The sequence below is a fragment of the Mustela lutreola genome, chromosome 4 (assembly GCF_030435805.1).
Source record: "Mustela lutreola isolate mMusLut2 chromosome 4, mMusLut2.pri, whole genome shotgun sequence".
Lineage (NCBI taxonomy): Eukaryota > Metazoa > Chordata > Mammalia > Carnivora > Mustelidae > Mustela > Mustela lutreola.
Genome location: NC_081293.1, coordinates 188,347,348 through 188,365,115, shown reverse-complemented (window position 1 = coordinate 188,365,115; position 17,768 = coordinate 188,347,348). Strand labels below are relative to the sequence as shown.

Sequence of the window (17,768 nt, the reverse complement as noted above, 5' to 3'; positions counted from 1 at the left end):
GAGGGTTTAAGCTCCAGGGCCACCTCAGTCGCTCAGACGGTGGCTAACGTCTGTCCGACTCCAGATTTCGGCTCAGGTCACAATCTCAGGGTCATGAGATGGAGCCCCAAGTCGAGTTCCGTGCTGGGCATGGAGCCTGCTTAAGAGTCCAAAAGAGTTTAAGCTGTGTGAGGGCAGAAACTGTTTTCTTTCTTAATTACCAAGTACTGAGCAACTAGCACATAGTAGATGCTCAGTAAACCCTTGTCAACAGGAAGACGGTGATTGCCGGCAGTCTTGGAGCACCTGTCCTTTATTGCTCCTGTCTGCATTCCTCTTCTTTTACACATGTACCAGATGGAAGCTTCTTGAGAGCAGAAACCGTAGCTTTGTATCAGCCTCTAGCAGAGTCTCGGACACACTAGGAGCTCAGTAAGTACTGAGATCGAGTTTATTACATAATCACTCAGTGATGTTCCCTGAACAGTGGAGTCAGAGTGAGGAGGCAGGCAGAGTGTCTTGCCCCTGCTGTCTCATACAGAACCACCGAGGGCAGCATTTTCAGCAAAAGCAGAAGTGTCCCCCTCCTCCCGTCTAGCCCTTGACCCTTTAGGGAGGATATTAAGAGCACGGTGCTGGGGCGCCTGGGTGGCTCAGTGGGTTGAGGCCTCTCCCTTCGGCTCGGGTCGTGGTCCCGGGGTCCTGGGATCGAGCCCCGCGTCGGGCTCTCTGCTCAGCAGGGAGCCTGCTTCCTCCTCTCTCTGCCTGCCTCTCTGCCTGCTTGTGGTCTCTGTCTGTCAGATGGATAGATAAAATCTTTAAAAAAAAAAAAAAAGAGCACGGTGCTGCTAACATTATATTCCTCTTCTAAAAATTTGCAAAGCGCTGTATAGAATTGTTCACGACTCCCTCATTCAGTGGTTGGCTAGTTAATTCCTGAGTAAGCCACTTTGAAAACTGATTATAATCCTGCTTCAAATGGAGAGTTGGGAGAAGGCCAAAAAGGGTATATTATTGTATCTCGTCGGAGGGGAGAATCCGGCAGATAGTCGCTGAGTTATGGCGCCAGAGCCTTCCTTTCTTCTGTTATTGTAAATTATTGTTAGGGTAGAAAGCCAAGTCAGCAGAGTGAGACTCTGGCATTGCACTTCCTCTCAGCTGAGGTCTTATATAATGAAGACCTTCGTAAACAAACATTGCATAAACTTAATGTGGGATCTCTCCTATTAAAGTTCATGCTGTTTAATGTAAAGCGGAATAATTGTTTCCTAGGCCTTCTAAGTTCTAAAGTGTCCCTTGCTTCTGGGGTAGTTTAATAAGAGAAAACTAGTTTTATGCCCCACAGAAGTCCCCAGTATACTGCTAAAACGGTAATTCTGTCTCGCTGCTCTGCTCATCTTCCTGCCTCTGTCTCTCCCTCATGGGTCTCAGACCTCAGGGCCCATAGGTCCGGTCTGGTGCCGTCGGAGAGCTGGCAGGGCTGTAGCAGGGGTGGCACTAGTCGGCCTCGGTGAATTATTGCCAAGCGCACTTGTGTAGCCCAGATTTGCCAGGGCTTTAGATTTTCAGGAGAAGCTGGGAATCCAGGCTTTTAGGAAATATCACCTGATTTCCAAATGTTAGTAACTAATTAAAAAAAAAACAAAAACTTAAATCCTTTGCGGCCCAAACAGTTTCTGGCTCTGTGTGGGATGCTTTCCGGGGGAGGGTCGTTTGCAACCTTTGTCTCATCCCTTCAGGCCTTGCTGCCTGTGGGCACTTGAAACCCCCCCCCCCTTACCCCTTATCACTTTCAGTAGGCCTCCACCCATTTTAAGGGGGTTCAATTCGTTCCTGTCCAGAGCCTCTGCCGCTGCAGGGAAGGGACCAAATCGAGTGTCTCTTACAATGTTGGGTCCCCAGCAGATGCTCAGCTAAGGCTTGAGGAAAGATCGAGCCCCACCTTCCTTTCTGCGCTTTCTGTGCTCCGTCCTCGGTTAGAAGCACACACACAGCTGGGCGTCCGCTATGGCTGTGCAAGAAATGACCTCAAAACTCCGTGGCTTCGCACCACGGTGAACATGGATGGATTCCCTCACAGCTCCTGTGGGCCGGGAACGTGCTGCAGCTGGACTGGATGATGCTGCCCAGGTTCTCCTGTGAGCTGGAGGACCCGCCACGGTGGCCCACACTCACGGCCCGCAGGCCGTCCTGGCGACCTTGCCCTGTGGGCATCTGTATGGGGCTGCTTGAGTGGTTGTCCTCATAGCATGGCACGGGCTTCTCCCTGACCAGGGCAGCCGCTGCGTCCTTATGACCTCATCTGCCATGTCACACGTCCTCATTTCTGCAAAATCCTGTTTGGTGTTGAAAACACTGGAAGGTGAGCATCACGCGGAGCCGTCCTGGAGGCCAGCTGCCTGGACCCTCAGGAAGTCCTCGTAAACAAACGATCCAACACTGAGAGTAGTTTTTCAAAAAATTTTAAGGGAATAACAGTTATGTAACAGTTACCCCATCTACTGTTGTGTCTTTGGGATCAGCTTCAGAAATTAAATATCCTATTTTTTAAGATGGTATTTATTTGAGAGACAGAGCGTACACCCACGCATATGAGAGAGCATGGGGGCGGAGCAGACGCAGAGGGAGACGCAGACCCCCCACTGAGCAGGGAGCCCAATGCGGGTCTCAGTCCCAGGACCCTGGGATCAGGACCTGAGCCAAAGGCAGACACTTAACCCATTGAGCCACCAGGCGCCCCTAAGTATCCTGTTTGTATAGCCCATCCTAGACCCGTCTTCCCTAAATGTGTCAACTCATTTTTTAAAATACTTTTGGAAACTTACCTGTGTCACCACTTGGAGTGATAGACTTAAATGTACCAGCTGCTTTTCAAGGAAACCCTTTCAATTACTGCTTGCCTCTGCCTGCTTCGAGGGGCGTGCCTTGTTCTGATATTCTCCCAGGTGCCTGAAATGACACTTCCCTACTGAACCTAACGTTTTTTTAAGGATTTGAAAGGAAAATCCCCAAGAAGTAGCATCCTGAATAAAGAGTAGAACCCCTTTGATATATTAATAGCCCTTGTGAAGACAAATAGCCCTCAGAGGTTCCCTGGGGCCCTCTGAATTTAGTTGGGGGGTGGGCGCCAGTTAATCAGAGGCTACAGACAGATAGAGGGGTTCCTCCAGTTCCTGTCGGGGGATCTGTTTCTGATACCTCCTTTCCAGCCTCCCACCCCAACTCAAGCAGCAGGACTGAGTGGGTGCTGCCGGGGCGCGTGCGGGCACACACGCGCGCAAACACACACACACACACACACACGAACACACACACACGTGCGAACACACACACACATACACAAACATACACGCCCCCCAGGCTGCACCTTACCTTTGCCTTCTTCAAGAACCATCCTTAATCATTTTAACCAGATTTCACCTGAATGAAAATGTTAAGGGGGAGGAAAGGTGCCCTGACGTGATTTCCCCGAGGAAAATCCCCACTGGTAGCTAGTGCTTATTTGTTCAATAAACAAAACCTGAGGCTGGGAGTTGACGGTCAACACTAGCAGAGTCCGGGAGTGTGCCCTGGGGCGCAGGGGCTGTGCAGCCTTCGCGCGCGCACCTGGGGAGGGGTCCAGCACCACCGAGCCCCTCCCACTGCGCCTTGACGGTGGTCCCCGAGTCGGGGCATTGGTAAATGGAAATGAAATGTATGATTCATAAGGCCGAGGTGGTGTGCGATCGGTGGAAGGGGGGGTGGTAATTACGGAATTGAGAAATGAGGCTGCAGTGTTGTAAGTAACCTTTCTAGGTTAGAGGCTGCTGTGATAGATGGCCGGCATTGTTCTCTTTCTGACCTTTTTCTGAACTTCCCCTTAGAAGAACAGAGGAAATACAGTTCTGCCTTTTCCCATATTGTTTTTGAATAATACCTTCAGATGCCAGCTTTTAGCATTTCTGTTCTTCCATTCGGGGTTTTGCTTCCCCTGCCCATCCCCCACCCCCACCATGCTTTGCTGCTTCCCAAAGACGAATGTAGCCGCTAATTACTTTGTCCCAGTATTAATGGTAAACACAGAGGCTACACAAATATTTGTCCATATTGAACACAGTCCGTACAGGAAAAGAAGATCGCCCTGCAACATCCTTTCTCTCCGTCCGCCCCCCCACCCCACCCCGGCCAAGCGGGGCGCTCCGCAGGGTGGTCCTTGGTAACGGCGCAGGCAGACCGGCGAGAAATGTGTGGGACGTGGCTGTTTGGTAGGAAGATGATGGAGCCAGGGATACGGCAGGCTCCCGCTTGCAGAACAGGCATTTCAGCCAGATGTTAACGTGCACGCAGAGATGATGCTCATTCACATTTAAGCTGTCAGTGCGATCCTAGGAGGAAAGGAATACCGGGGCTGGGGAACGTGTGCCCTGCGAGCTTCCCTTCCTCCACGTGACCTGTCATACTCAGCATTGTGTCCTCCTCCTTCCTCTCTGCTGCTGTCGATTTCCTGGTCTCCACTGTGACTCCCTGGTGATGTCCCCTGACTTCGGGCTCTGGGACCAGCTGAGGGCTGTCAGCCTCTGAGAAGTCAGGGAACCCCAGGAGAGAGAAAGAAAGAAGATCTGTTTGATTTTTCACACAAATAAGCATCATTAAAGAGGCAGCGGAAGAGTTTCACTTAGCCTTGCAGTTGACTCTTGAGTTGAATGTTGGGGGTATTTGGGTTTGTTTTTGTTTCTTGAAAAACCAAGTCTTCTGAGGCCAAATGAAAAGGAACTAGACAGTTCTGTGTCAGGGCCTTTCAGACCAGGGACAGGATTTGGTTAGCTCTGGTTAGCCGGTTAATGTTGATTGAACACCTGCTGTGTGCCCAGCCTCCACCCACAGAAGGAAGCAAATATAGGTTCTTTCTCCTCAAGGAACTTCTGCTGTCCTGGGGGAATCCAGGGCAGGCCTAAATGCACGCACACCTAGACCTACTTATAGACCCGGCGCGCCACAGAGGCAAGCATGACAAGCAGGCACCCGGAGGCTGTAAGTGACGTCTCAGAACTCCTGTTCTTTGGCCAAAAAGAAACTGAGCTCTTCACAGCAGTCATCACTGCCATGCTTTCAGACATCCGCTTGCTTAATTGCTTGTGGGTTTTTTTAGTTGAAAATCTAAAAAATCTCCGTAACTGCCTCCTTTCTTCTTCGCATTTTCTCTGGCTGTTTGTTTCTTCATCTCCAGAGAGATAAGTAGTTTCTCCTTTTCACCCACCTCTCCTCTGCTTATATATATTGTAAAGATAACAAACTTCCTATGCCAAGATTCTCCCATTAAAAATAAATAGAGTTTTATTGGTTTCTGTTCAAATTTCCCCATGGAAATCCCCATTATCAGAGAAGAACTCAGAAGAGCTGCCTGCTCCCTACCTCTTCTCTTTCCCTAAAATGAACAAGCAGACAGTAAGTTTCATCCTCAGATCATCTGTCCGGTTCAACAGACATCGCATATCCAGCATTTCCTCTGTCCTTGCCTGGTGCTTGGCGGTCCGGGAGAGAGAATGGAGCCGTAGCCTCTTCTAGCCCCTGAGCATGAAGCGTGACAGCGGATGGCTGTGGAGGACCCTGGACTCTGCTGGGTGCCGTGGGGCACACAGAGATAAAGAACGCAACCTGCCGCTTCGAGATGCTTCCAGTCTCACTGAGAAGCCTATTTTAAACAATCATGAGTATCGGCGCAGGCACGAGTGGAAGAGCCGAACGGGCAGTGGGTGTGCTATAGGAACCCAGAGCAGGAGGGTTCCCCGGGCAGGGAAAGCTTCTGGAAGAGGCGGGCTTCCTGTGGAGGGCCCCTGAAGGCTTCAGGGGGCAGCCAGAAGAGGTGCTTTCCAAAGAGGCAAACTGGGAGCAACGGGGTAGGGGGGGAGGGTCCCTGTCCCCACCCTGACCGCTCGGTTGAGTCTGGACGGTTCTGCCTCAGTCCCTGCCTCCCTCCCCCTTCCTCTCTTTTCACCTTGTGCCTTGAACTCCACCGATGCGTGGCATCTCCCCGATTCCAGGCGCTGGTTAGCTCATTGGCTGAAGTAGTGTTTGGTGCTCAAGAGAGCAAAAGGAACATGCTAGTGGCTCTCGCTGGAGGCTGCTACATTTCGCAGGCATGCGGGAGAGACCGGCTCTGGGCTACACAGAGCCCCATTGTTAGGGTGAGAAAAGCAGCTAAGGGGATGATAGGGCGGTGGCATCTTCATCTGGGGGGCACTACCCCCCTCCCCTCACAGAAACGTCCCCTGTGCTCCATGTGTGGCTGTGTGGTGCTGACCGTGAGGCCCAGCGGCTCTCCCCAGAGGGATGCCCACCCCTCCGGCCCCGGGAGTTGGAGGTGGAGAGGCCTTTCCGAGCATGTGTCCAAGCATGAGTCCACTGCGCTCCAGCACCCCCTAGTGTGAGCTGGAAAGAGACGGTGGAGCTTTTCCCTCCATGACCCAAACAAACACAAGAAAGCCAACTTGGGCTTTGTTTGTTCTATTTTGTTTCAGCTCCTTTAGGAAAAGTTGAGTGTTGGAAGGGTTTCCCTGAATAATCTGCCCTTGGCTGGAGACCTAAAATTTATGCCCATTTTGTTTGACAAAACTCCTGCTGGAAGATGAACCAGCCTGCCTAGGGTGCTCCCTCCTTGTCCTGACCGTGGCAGGTCCGAACAGGCTACTGTTAAGCCCACCCTGTGGCCTCTCCTGACACCGAATTGGGTGAAGGCTGCACCCTCTGCCCTTTTCTGTGGGTCTGGTCTCCTGACAAGGCCAGCATGCAGTGCACTGCCCCCCCCCCCCAGGAGCAAGGCCTGCCTTGTCCACCGGGCTCCACTGCCCCCCCGTCACGCCAGCGTGCTTGGGGACAGGACTGATGCTGTACTCCGGGGTTAGAACCAGCCCCACTAGCCAGCACAGCTCCTGGCCTTATTTGCAGACTGGTCGGGTGGTGTGTTAGCAGGCGTCAGCTCCTCTTGCTTGGTAATTCTTTCCCCAGAGCGCCACATAGGGAGGGAGGCCTGTTCGGAAGGTGTGGGAGCATCCCCATAGCCACAGTGGAAACTGACCCTCCCGTCTGTGTTTGGCATCTCTACTCAGGGGATTCCCTTTCATAGCTCAGGTCTCCGGCCTCTGCTTTCTCGAATGCTGTATCTCCATTCGGTGACCCTCGGTGCATCTCCCTTTCAAGAAGGACCAGGTTTCCATCTTCAGTGCCTGTTTCTTAATCCTTGGCCATTGGCTGTGGAGAAGGCCTGGTGATTCAGCCCCATGCACCGCAGGATCCAATGGTGCTGGCAGGAAAGGAAACGGGCTGATGATGAGCCTCGTCTTTTGTTACAGCTCAGCTCACTCACTAAGAGCGGTGAAGCCCTGGGCCTCTCCAGGGCGAGCCCAGAAACCCCTGGCAGGAAAGCATCGTGGATCTTCAGCCCCATGTGGGTCCATCTGTCCATCCAGCAAACATCTTGGAGGACTCACTATGAACCCGCTGAAGCTAAATAATTAACCAAATGTTTACTGACATTTAAATTGGCAAAGTTGCCCGTAAGTGATATTACCTTCGCCCCATGCTCGTAGCCGGGGTGGAGGGTGAGCCGTGAGTTGACTGTCAGTGTGAAAGAGACCAGCCTTCTCCCCCCTGGACTGACCTCTCCTTTCCCTCCGCTGGTGGGTGACACATCACCCTCTGAATCAAGTGGGGGAGCTGTGTTTGCAGTTGATCCCCGGGAACTGAAATTCTGAACTCCCTCCTGGTGCCAAGAGAAGAGGAGCCGCCTCTGGAAGCTGAGAGGTGGCCGCAGGTGGCAGTGGGACTTGAGAATGGGCAGGCTCCCCGGGGAAGCTCTCAATGCACAGTTCAACCCTCAGTTTTAGTCAACAGGCTAGCAACAAAGCAGAAGAAAAACAATCAACAAAAGGGACTAAAAGGACGGTCTGAGGCCGTGTCTCCTTTCTCTCTCAGCCGGCTCCATCTTCCCAGCTCCGGGGCTTGGTGCTGAGCCCGCCCTCTAGCCCACCTGTCTGGGGAGCCCGCATCCTGAGGCCTGGTGTGCACGCTGCCCACTGATGCACTGGCCACACGGTGCCACCACAGGTGGCGCATGAGAGGGAACGCGCCGGGGCTCTGTGACGCTGACCACGCTCTGGGTCTTCACCCGGCAGGTGGGGAGCCCTGGTGCTTACCTTCTGAGAAGTCATTGAGCTCTGTGTTTCTGCTTCGTGTACTTCTTTGTGTCTTATCTTCTACAATAAAAAATAACTTAATAGGGGCGCCTGGGTGGCTCAGTGGGTTAAAGTCTCTGCCTTCGGCTCAGGTCATGATCCCAAGGTCCTGGGATCGAGCCCCGCATCGGGCTCTCTGCTCAGCTGGGAGCCTGCTTCCTCCTCCATCTCTCTCTGCCTGCCTCTCTGTCTACTTGTGATCTCTGTCAAATAAATAAATAAAATCTTTGAAAAAAAAAAAAACTTAATAAAGGTAAAAAAGATCAGGAAAAAGAACCTGGAGCAGCATATGAGTGAGAAGAATCGGTCTAGGTAGATACGTGCAGAAACCTGCGATTCTCTTTCCCTGGCTGATGGGCGCGTATGCAGACATTTATCAAGCACATACTTTGGCAAAAAGTGAGAGCATAAAACCTGATGATCTTATAGTCCTGTGGGGGCTGGGAGGCAGGACCAGGCATTTTCCAGCAGCCCCTGGCTTCTTGGTCGAGGCACCAGAGACCAGACTGGGAGGTACGGGCAAAGCAGACGCAGTGTATGTCAGCGGAGTAGGAACTACAGGGCGGTGTGAGCATCTGTGAAACGAGCCATCGTGGGGTCTCGGCTGATTTCTTTGTAGGGACCTTTCTCATTGAGATCTAGAAGGAATTTCAAGGCTATCATCAGAATGTACTCCAGACATCTGAGTCCTGGTTTTGAATTTACACCAACATCATTAGAAGCTTCAGGGATTAAGTTCCAGATCCAGCCTTTTCTTCTGGAATGTAAGCAGGAAAGTTAGATTTTGGTGCTGCACTCTGCATGGTCCACTTATACACAGGTTTTGTTTTGGGTTTTATCTTTTTTAAATAAATACGATGCAGTACTATAAATATATTTTCTCTTCCTCACGATTTTCTCAATCACATTTTCTTTTCTCTAGCTTACTTCTCCGTACAAATGCAGTATATAATACATATAATGTACAAAAATGTGTTAATCAACTAATTATCACTAAGGCTTCAGACAACAAGTAGTTTAAGTTTTGGGGGAGTCAAGTTATATGTGGATTTTCGACTGCTTGGCAGAGAGTTGGAACCCCAACCCCATGTTTTTCGAGGGTCAGCTGTATATGTACTGAGTATATACCAGGAAAGTCTCCTTCACAGCCAAGATGTTCATTGCCCATACAGATCAAAAAACTGTCACTGATTCTGACATTACCCTGTTCTCAGTTGAATCAAAGAAGCCAGCTTCCTTTGGGAGACTCTCCGAGTGTGACATGAGAAATGACAACATCTAGACCAGACCGTGGTTATTATAATCAGCCTTCCATATGGATGTAATGAATTGTTCTAATGTCTTGAGCATTTCTCTTGATTATGGCTGGAGACATTCAGTTAGAACAGAATCTCCAGCGAGAGTCTTGAACTGATCCTCCTCAGCACACAGCGTCTTGGACATCAGCAGTGTTGCCTGAGGTAGAATTTCGAGAACATCCGTGCAGTGACTTTGCTGCATGAGTACCACTGCCCCAGCATGAGTGGGGTGTCCTTGCTAGCTCTCCTTTTAGAATAAGAGCCTTGCTCCCTAGGGCAGCCCTCCACCACGGTGCTATCCTCAGCTTATTACAGGGCAAAGCTACTTCCGTGGAATGTGTCTAGAAATCTCAACACTCCACAGTGCTTGGTCAGGCCATTGCAAGCCAGACTCCTCGTCACCGTGGCTGAGTGCGAGCCAGCGTAACAAGTGGGCTTCTGGCCAGCCTCACCCTGTGGCTTGTCCCTGAAGCTCTATCCCTTGGTCCTCTTGTGGTTCTCATCTACCCAGCTCCCCAGTCAAAGACGAAGCCATTTCTCTCACATGTCCTTTTCACTGAGGAAGCTGTGTCCTCCTCAAAATCAAATCCCAAGTTGGCCTTGGCTTGGGTTCACCAGGCCTCGATCACTAGTTCGATCTCCACGGGACCTTCGTGGGTACCCCCGACGTGGTCTGAAGACATCCTTCAGGGATGCTGCTCCCCATTTTTCTAGCAGCCCACTGGGGACCGGAGGATGGGTTCTCTCTCCATCTGGCCGCCCTGAGATGCGCTCGCCTGCACTCACCCCGCAGGCTGTCTTCTGTGTGGATCCCTCGAGCTTTGCCGTTCAATTTCTCTAAAATAGCCTCCTTCCAGTCCTCCGATTTCTGCTGTTTCTTGGGTCCTGTGTTGCTTTGATGTGACCCCTTACCTCCCACCCCGGGTCACCAGCACAAATAGTGGCTCAGAGCTCATGTCAGCATTTCTGAGTCCCCTTATATTTGCAGTGGAAACATAAGATTGAACAACCCATCTGAAATACAATTTTACATTTTGATTGCTTCTGCCCCAGCCACACTGAGGTTACTTTCAATCTACATATATTTGTGGGAACGGGCTTTTTCACTGCAGTTCAATTCAAGTACACCTTATAATATCAGTGATTATAAAATACCATGGACTAATAGAGTGTCTTGCTTCCAAGGAGTTCAAACTGCTTTATAATTCCACCGACCATCATTTATCTTCATATGCTGCTATAGAGACTTGAGAGAAGAAAAGATTAATAATCACATTTCACAGATGGGGAAATAAAAACTCAGAGAAATTGAGTAACATTTTTCCAGAAATGCACAGTTCTTCCGGGGCTCTCTGATTAGTGTTGCAGATTTATTGCCCAAGTTGGGAGTGGCCGTGAACCTTGCACTTATTTTACTAGGCACCGTGAAAATGATCGAGACATCGACTCTGGGCGTCCACATGGCCAGGGAGGCCAGGTGAGCCAGAAATGGTACCGTGAAAGGGCAGGCAGGCTCGGGACAGCATCTCCCTGTGCCAAGGGGAAGTGTGGGGTCTGTGGCCAGGCAGTTTTCTTTCTGAAGTGAGGTGGTAGGTATTTGGCTGTTGGTTACAGCAAACAATACTCATTTTTGTGCCTTTTATAGAAATAAATGAGACAAAAATGTATCATGTGTGTGCTTTAATGTATTTAGGCAGTTTTCCTGTTTCCACCAATAAGGAAGAAAGTGGGCTTTAAAAATGAGGAAGAGGGATGCTCTTTATTCGACTGCTGTGAACAGACACGTTCCAGATAAGCGACTGAATATGTTCCGATTGCCTGTTCTCTGCCAGGCGCTCTGCTAGGTGCGTCCTACGATGGTGCTCTGCTTCGTTTCAGCCTCGTATCAGTGTCAGGAAGTCGAGGACACAGCTAGAGCCTGCCGGCACCGGAGGCCGCCTCCAAGCCTGTGTCATTCCCACTCAGCTCGTGTGGTCTCCACACTTCTGTAGGGGACAGTGGTCACTGCCTCGTGGGGTCACGTGGTCTGGGCATGATCTGGGAGGACCCTATCCTCTCGGGTGCTGCGAGGAAAGCTAGTGCAGTAAAATATCAAAGCTTCAATAATTCACGTGTTGAAAGTGACAGTTGTTTATTCTCCTCCTATAAGAAAAATAGAATTTTCTGTGTCTTGCTGGGGGAATGTTCGAAAGGAACAATCTCTCTCTTTCTTAGCTACAAATTTTATGTGGCATTTCATGTATGTTTAAAGTATTCTGGGTGTCCCAAAATAGCAACGAGGAGACTTGTAAGATGATTCCGTGGGGCGGCAAATGAAGGATGAGTCATTAACAGAACCTGGGTGATTTGGAGCCCAATGGGGAAGGCCCGTTTCCCAAGCCAGCAGCCCTACCTGCTGTGGAACTGAGCCGAGAACAGAAACCACGTCCATGGAAGAAACCAGAATATTTTCTTTTTGTTTTTAAGTGTGTCAGGTTTGAAGCAAAAAGGCCAAGAGGTGTGCCCTTTGTCATAGGGCCTGTCGTCAGAGAGATGGTGCCAGCTTCAGGGGAAGCTGCTGCCGCTGGGGATGTAGGGTTGGAACAGAAAGGTTCCTACAGACGTGTAAGGAGCATGTCTTCTTCCACGCCCGGGCCCTGTGCTCGTGCCACGGACACAGCCATGCCGTGGGGACAGGGCGGGCGTGGGGCTTGCATTCACCCTGCCTTATGCCCCAGAGGCCACCACCGCCTGTCCACCTACCAAGACGCAGCTCACACTTCTCCCAGGAAGCCCTCCCGGCTCTGCCCCTCCCCCAACCCCCTGGCATTACCCGCCTTGTGCACTGGGCGCGTACTCCGCTCCTTATATGCTAGCCGTTGGCATGCTCTCGCCTGCAGCCAGACAGTGAGCTCCTGGAGGGACCAGGGTCGGGTTCATTTATTTTTCGGTCTCCAGCACAGTGCATGACACACGACAGACACTTAGGACATGGTGGTTTGGACATGAGAGGAAATGAGTGAATGAGCGGAGCTTGAGCCAACTTCTCACTCACACCAGCCATTGGCGAGAATGGCTCTCACTTCAGTCAGGAGTAAATGAGCTTCAGCCACCATCAGACGTGCAACAGATTTGAGGCTTCACTTTGAACTTCCAGGGGCTCAGAGCCGTATGGACCGGTAGTGCAGGGAACAGGGCGGGTGCGAGATCACAGCAGAATGGTCTTCAGTCCCCAGAGGACTCCGGACAGCCAGGTAGGAAAGCACCTTCCTTAGCTGAGGGCTCCTGGCCTAGACGTCCAGCAGGCGCTCGCAGAGCACACGAGACCCAGAGCCGGTGGTCCTGAGTTCATCCCCAGCGTGGCCGGCACGGGGAGGGTGGGCAGCGTGGGTTTGCAGAGGAAGCAGGTGGGGAGGGCCCAGCTGTCGCAGAGATGTGATCAGGGTATTGCGTGAGCCAGAAAAGGAGTGAAGGAGACTTTTGAGGAAGGATTGGAAAAGATCGAAACCAAAGGCAAGTGGCCTGTAGGGGGCTGGGGTCCTGGACTGAAGAACCATGAGCAAACGGAAGGCGGCGCTGGCTTCCAGAGAGTTCAGAAGAGATGGGCTTGGGAGGCCTGAGCCATGAAGCCTTTCCAGCCTCCTCAGGACCCTGGAACCCCCGGCCAAGCCCTGCCGCTCTCTCTGGACTTTGTGTCGGAACCCACTGGTGAGCCTGCCTGTCACTCTGGCCCCACTCCCAGGGTTCCTGCTCGCACGGAGGCCTGCTGTTCCTCGGGTGACATCCCGCCCCTTGTGCCCGGCTTCGGTTCCCTCACGAAGATTTGCCCCTTCTGCTCGCCTCTTTGTGCTGCCTGAGAACTTGCCGCCTGACTCGCATATTTTAGCACTTCCTTACGTTTAACGAAGGTTTATTCAATCAACAAGTCCTTATTGATCAAGTGGCTACCAAATGCTAGGCCACCCTGTGGACGGAGCAGGGGGAGACACACAGCACGCAGGTTATTGGGGAAATGCTATAAAGTGACATTTATGGCACTGGAGATAGAGACTAACTGGTGTCAGGGGAGGCCTGTCTGTGGCGGTGACAATTACGCAGAGGTTTGAAGGATGAGGAGGCAGCCAACGCCGCACGGAGGCTCTCGGTCCAGAAGGAGCTGGGGTCCTCCAGAAACTGAAATTGAAAGGACAGTGCAGGGCAGGGTCCTGATCGCTGAGGTCGCGTGGGCCGTGGAGGGATTTAGGTTTCCATCTGAGGGCTGCCGGGAGCCTCTGCAGGCCTGAGAGTGAAGGCGGAGGGGCAGAGAAATGGGGCCACGGCTGCGGGGACATGAAGGGATAGAGGAAGGGTTTGGTTTTGTGTTTAGTTTGCTTTGTGCTTATGTTCTGTTTTATTTTTTGAAATGGGAGAACCCAGAGCATGCTTGTCCGCTAGTATTAGCTGTTTTTGTGTCTGCGTGTTTGTGTTGCACACGAGTAGTGTTCAGCCGCCCGCCTGCAGAGAGCTTTGCCGGAACCGGGGCAGGAGCTCGTCCCCCCACCAGGGAGAGGCCTGATGTGTGTGTGGGAGGACACGCTCTAGAACGGAGATGGAAAGGCAGGCAGATTCCAACACATACGGGATAAGGGGATTACGTCGCTAGAGACAACCTGCAGTCATCTCATCCATTTACACCATCCACCGTGGGGCCTGAGGTGACTGCCAGGGGACTTCCAGGGGACTCACGAAGCCTTGGTGTGTGGGGGCAACCCTAGACACAGTGACCTCGGCCTGTTGTAGGACTGAAGGCCCCATGACACAGGGCAGTCTGGCAGGAATGTGCCTAAAGCAGCCACAGGACTCCCCCGCCCCCCGCCGCCCCATGCCCGAGTGCCGGAGGACAGCAGCGTCCTTCCACGTGCACAGGAGCCACCAGCAACCGGGACTGGAGGGCACAGGGCCCCACGGGAGGGGGAGGCGCCAACAGAACCCTAGCAGCTGGGGACGCCAGCACTGAGGGAACGGGAAAGACCCACCCGGCCTCCGACTCTGGCAAGAGGATGTTTTGAGCCCAGACTGAGGAGTCTGGCCTTCTAGAAGCACCTGGCAGCGGTGCTGAATCCCCAGCTAGGAGCAAGTGAGGAAATGCCTTTTTACTCCCAAAGAATCAAGACTTTGCAACAAAACGTGTTGGTTTTTGTTGGTTTTCTTCAGCACTATGATCTGGAGACAAAAGATGAGCCATGAGAGCAAATTTAAAAGAGCAAGGTGGGGCGATGCTTTTTAAGTGGGGGGAATTCAGCTCGAACTCCAAGACGAGGAGGGTGGTTTGAGCACACTCTGGCTCTCTCCTCCCGTGCTGGCTGGGTGAGGATAACCCAGACGGAGCCGTCTCCGCAGCTCCCACCGCTCCCACTCCAGGCGCTTGAAAGGGTCGGAGAGTGGCGTCTTCTGGCATTGCTTAATCAAGTGGGAAATTTACAGAGAAAACAGAAGCTGGGCTAATGCATCTCATTATCAGCAGAGTGCCTTGAGCCACATTTTTTTTTAAGCTGTGTTCATATCTCATACTTTGAACCTGGTTTTCTCCAAAATGTACCCCTGCTTAATCGTGACACATTCTTAGAAATGAAAATGCGCTCTGTGGTCTCCTTGGTTTTCGTTACTAACTACATGTGAAAATTTCCCTTTGAATTTAGGTAGTTTCCTTCAGAAGCTCCGGCAGGTAACCTTGTCTGCCACATGAAGGGACATAATCCTACAGTCAGGAACGGGTTTATAATGGGGTTTGAACTGGTACCCAGATTATGGATTCAGGAACAGGGTTCTGTAATTACACTATTAGAGGACTTTTTAGGAGACTACCTTTTTAGAAGCTGATGATTAAAAAAATTAGTGTTTCCTTACAAAAGTGTGATTCAGGCTCCTAAGAAGATGGATCATTGGCATTAACGGATTTGGGGTTGGATCCCCTTAATTCTGGGTAGAGGCCTGCTTTCTCTATTACTGAAAGTAGAACACCTGTATTTGAGAATTCCTTTGTAAAAACCAGGCATTCTCTAAAGATTGGTTTCCTGGGTCTTCAGTTACAAAAGATAACGCGTGAGTCTTTCTAAAGTGGTTACTAGTTCATCTGGTTGGAGTATAATGTCAATGAAGTCATGGATGGGGCTCCCTGGAGGTCTGTTCTAGACCTCCCCTTCATCTCAGCCGGCCCTCTGACCACACTGCCTGCTTACAGGGAGGACCAAGCCCAAGAATGGAGGGGTCACGGCCCACACAGTACAAGAACCACAGGTCCCTTAGAGGGGGGCAGTCATGGCACCCCGGGTTTGAAAGATAGAATTTTATGGAGAGTTCGTGTAGACGTAGCTGCCCGCACTTCCAAATTGCTAATGATCTCTCTCTCTCCCATTCTTCCTTTTCAGAGCCCCCGAGATCATCCTTGGTTTACCGTTTTGTGAGGCAATTGATATGTGGTCCCTGGGCTGCGTCATTGCGGAGCTGTTCCTGGGCTGGCCGCTCTATCCGGGGGCTTCCGAGTACGACCAGGTGGGTCCAGGCAGGGCAGGCGTCCCAAGCCCTTCCTTTACAGCCTGACACGCGGCTGGCTTGTAGGCTGTTTCCTTGTCTCCCAAACCTTGCTTCTCAGAACAGCACTTTTCTTTCTTTATTCCTCTTTCTTGCCCCTTTTTCTTCTGTTACTTCTTTCTTTCTCTATAAAATTGTCATCTTTTTCTCAAAGGCACCAGAGCCACAAGTACAGCATATGTACAGCGACAGGAAACACCCTGACCTCGTTCCCGTCTTCTCTTGCAGATCCGGTATATTTCACAAACACAGGGTTTGCCAGCTGAATATTTATTAAGCGCAGGGACAAAGACAACTAGGTTTTTCAACCGTGACACAGACTCACCATATCCTTTGTGGAGGCTGAAGGTAGGAAGAGCGTCCCTTCCACTCGTCCCCAATGCCTGACACTCGGGGATGAAGGGCACTGTCCAGTTAGTGGGGAGCTTTGGCCACCGGCGCACAGATTGTGGCTTTCGCTTTGATTCAGTCAGCAGCATGGGAGAGGGGGCGACCGTTGTTGATGTGTGAGATGGATGAATTCGGATATTCAAAAGCACCGCTTGGCTCGGCCTGCTGCCTGCAAAGCTCAGATCCCAAATTCTGGTGGCTAAACTCTGGGATATAATCCCAGTAAACCACAACTTGTTGGGTTTGTGCTGGAGACAGAAATGAACCACCTGCTACCCTCGAGGAGCTCCCAGTCCAAAGGGAGCCTGGATGCATGTGGCGAGCCCAAGCCCCTCCACTCCACCCCCGCTGTCACACGGGCTCTGTCTCTGGTGGGAACAGAGTGTGGGGCCATAAGGAGGGAGCCTTAGACTACTGCCTAGGACAGAAGATCTGGAGGGAGCGTTTGAGCCGGGCCCGAAAGGATGAAGAGGGTCTTTTAGGCAGAGGAAACAGCCTCAGCAACATGGCATCCAAGGCTCTAGGGAGGGGTCTGTTGGTCCCAGCCAGCAGGAGGTAAAGCGCACCATTGCACACCGTAAACTCTCGGGTGGTTTTACTTTAACGAAAACATATTTTGCTTTCACTTTGATCTGTGCCTAGTAATTAAAATTAATGTATTTTCCTGGGAAGGAGAAAAGAATGCAAGTCTTAAGGAAGTTTTATGTTCATTTTAGGTGTTTCTTTTTTTGCAAAGAGTAGGTGGGGTTTTTTGTTTCTTGGTTGTGTGTGGTTTCTTTTCTTTTTTGACAAAAACCACAGCCAAATTCTAATACGATTTAATGATAAAGTATGGCCCGTGGTTGCAGATATAGAAAAGAGATTTGAGAGCTAAGCAACACTCTGAGGCTGTTGAGGAGAGGGCTGGCACTTGGCAACTGCGAGAGTGAGCTGCTCAAGGTCAGGTCCAGGGAAAAAGAGTTCCAGGGTAGAGGAGGGTGAGGCCAGCCGGGGGCAGGATTTGCTTCTGTGCCTTAGCAAGGAGCCTCAGTCCTCTCTGGGATCAGAGCCTAGCAGCTCCAGGCGTGGCATCCTTGAGTGAGATTTGGAGGATCAATTACCTGTGATCCATGGATGAGTCCAGAAACCCCTAATAACTGGAGACAGCCACTTCCAAGACCAAGGCCAGTACAGGCACCATATGTGCATGACCCAGCCACAGGCTGACTCTGCAGCCAGCTGCCACCTCTTGGCCATGCCTCCTTGGCAGACTCCTTCAGCTTGCCATTCCTCTTTGTCCTTCTAGAACATGGGTTGGTCATCGTCCTACCTAGGATTGTTGTGAAGAATATGGAATGAGCTC

The 17,768-nt window shown here is 51.4% G+C and overlaps 1 protein-coding gene across 4 annotated transcripts in view; it reads left to right on the top strand.

The window, feature by feature from the left end:
- HIPK2 (homeodomain interacting protein kinase 2) overlaps positions 1–17,768 on the top strand; it is a 181,647-nt gene that overhangs the window by 107,324 nt on the left and 56,555 nt on the right. For all 4 annotated transcript variants that reach the window (XM_059172010.1, XM_059172009.1, XM_059172012.1 and 1 more), the window contains exons 3-4: positions 15,874–15,997; positions 16,265–16,384. In XM_059172010.1, the coding sequence (XP_059027993.1) occupies positions 15,874–15,997; positions 16,265–16,384 (244 nt within the window). The remainder of the gene's footprint in view (positions 1–15,873; positions 15,998–16,264; positions 16,385–17,768) is intronic.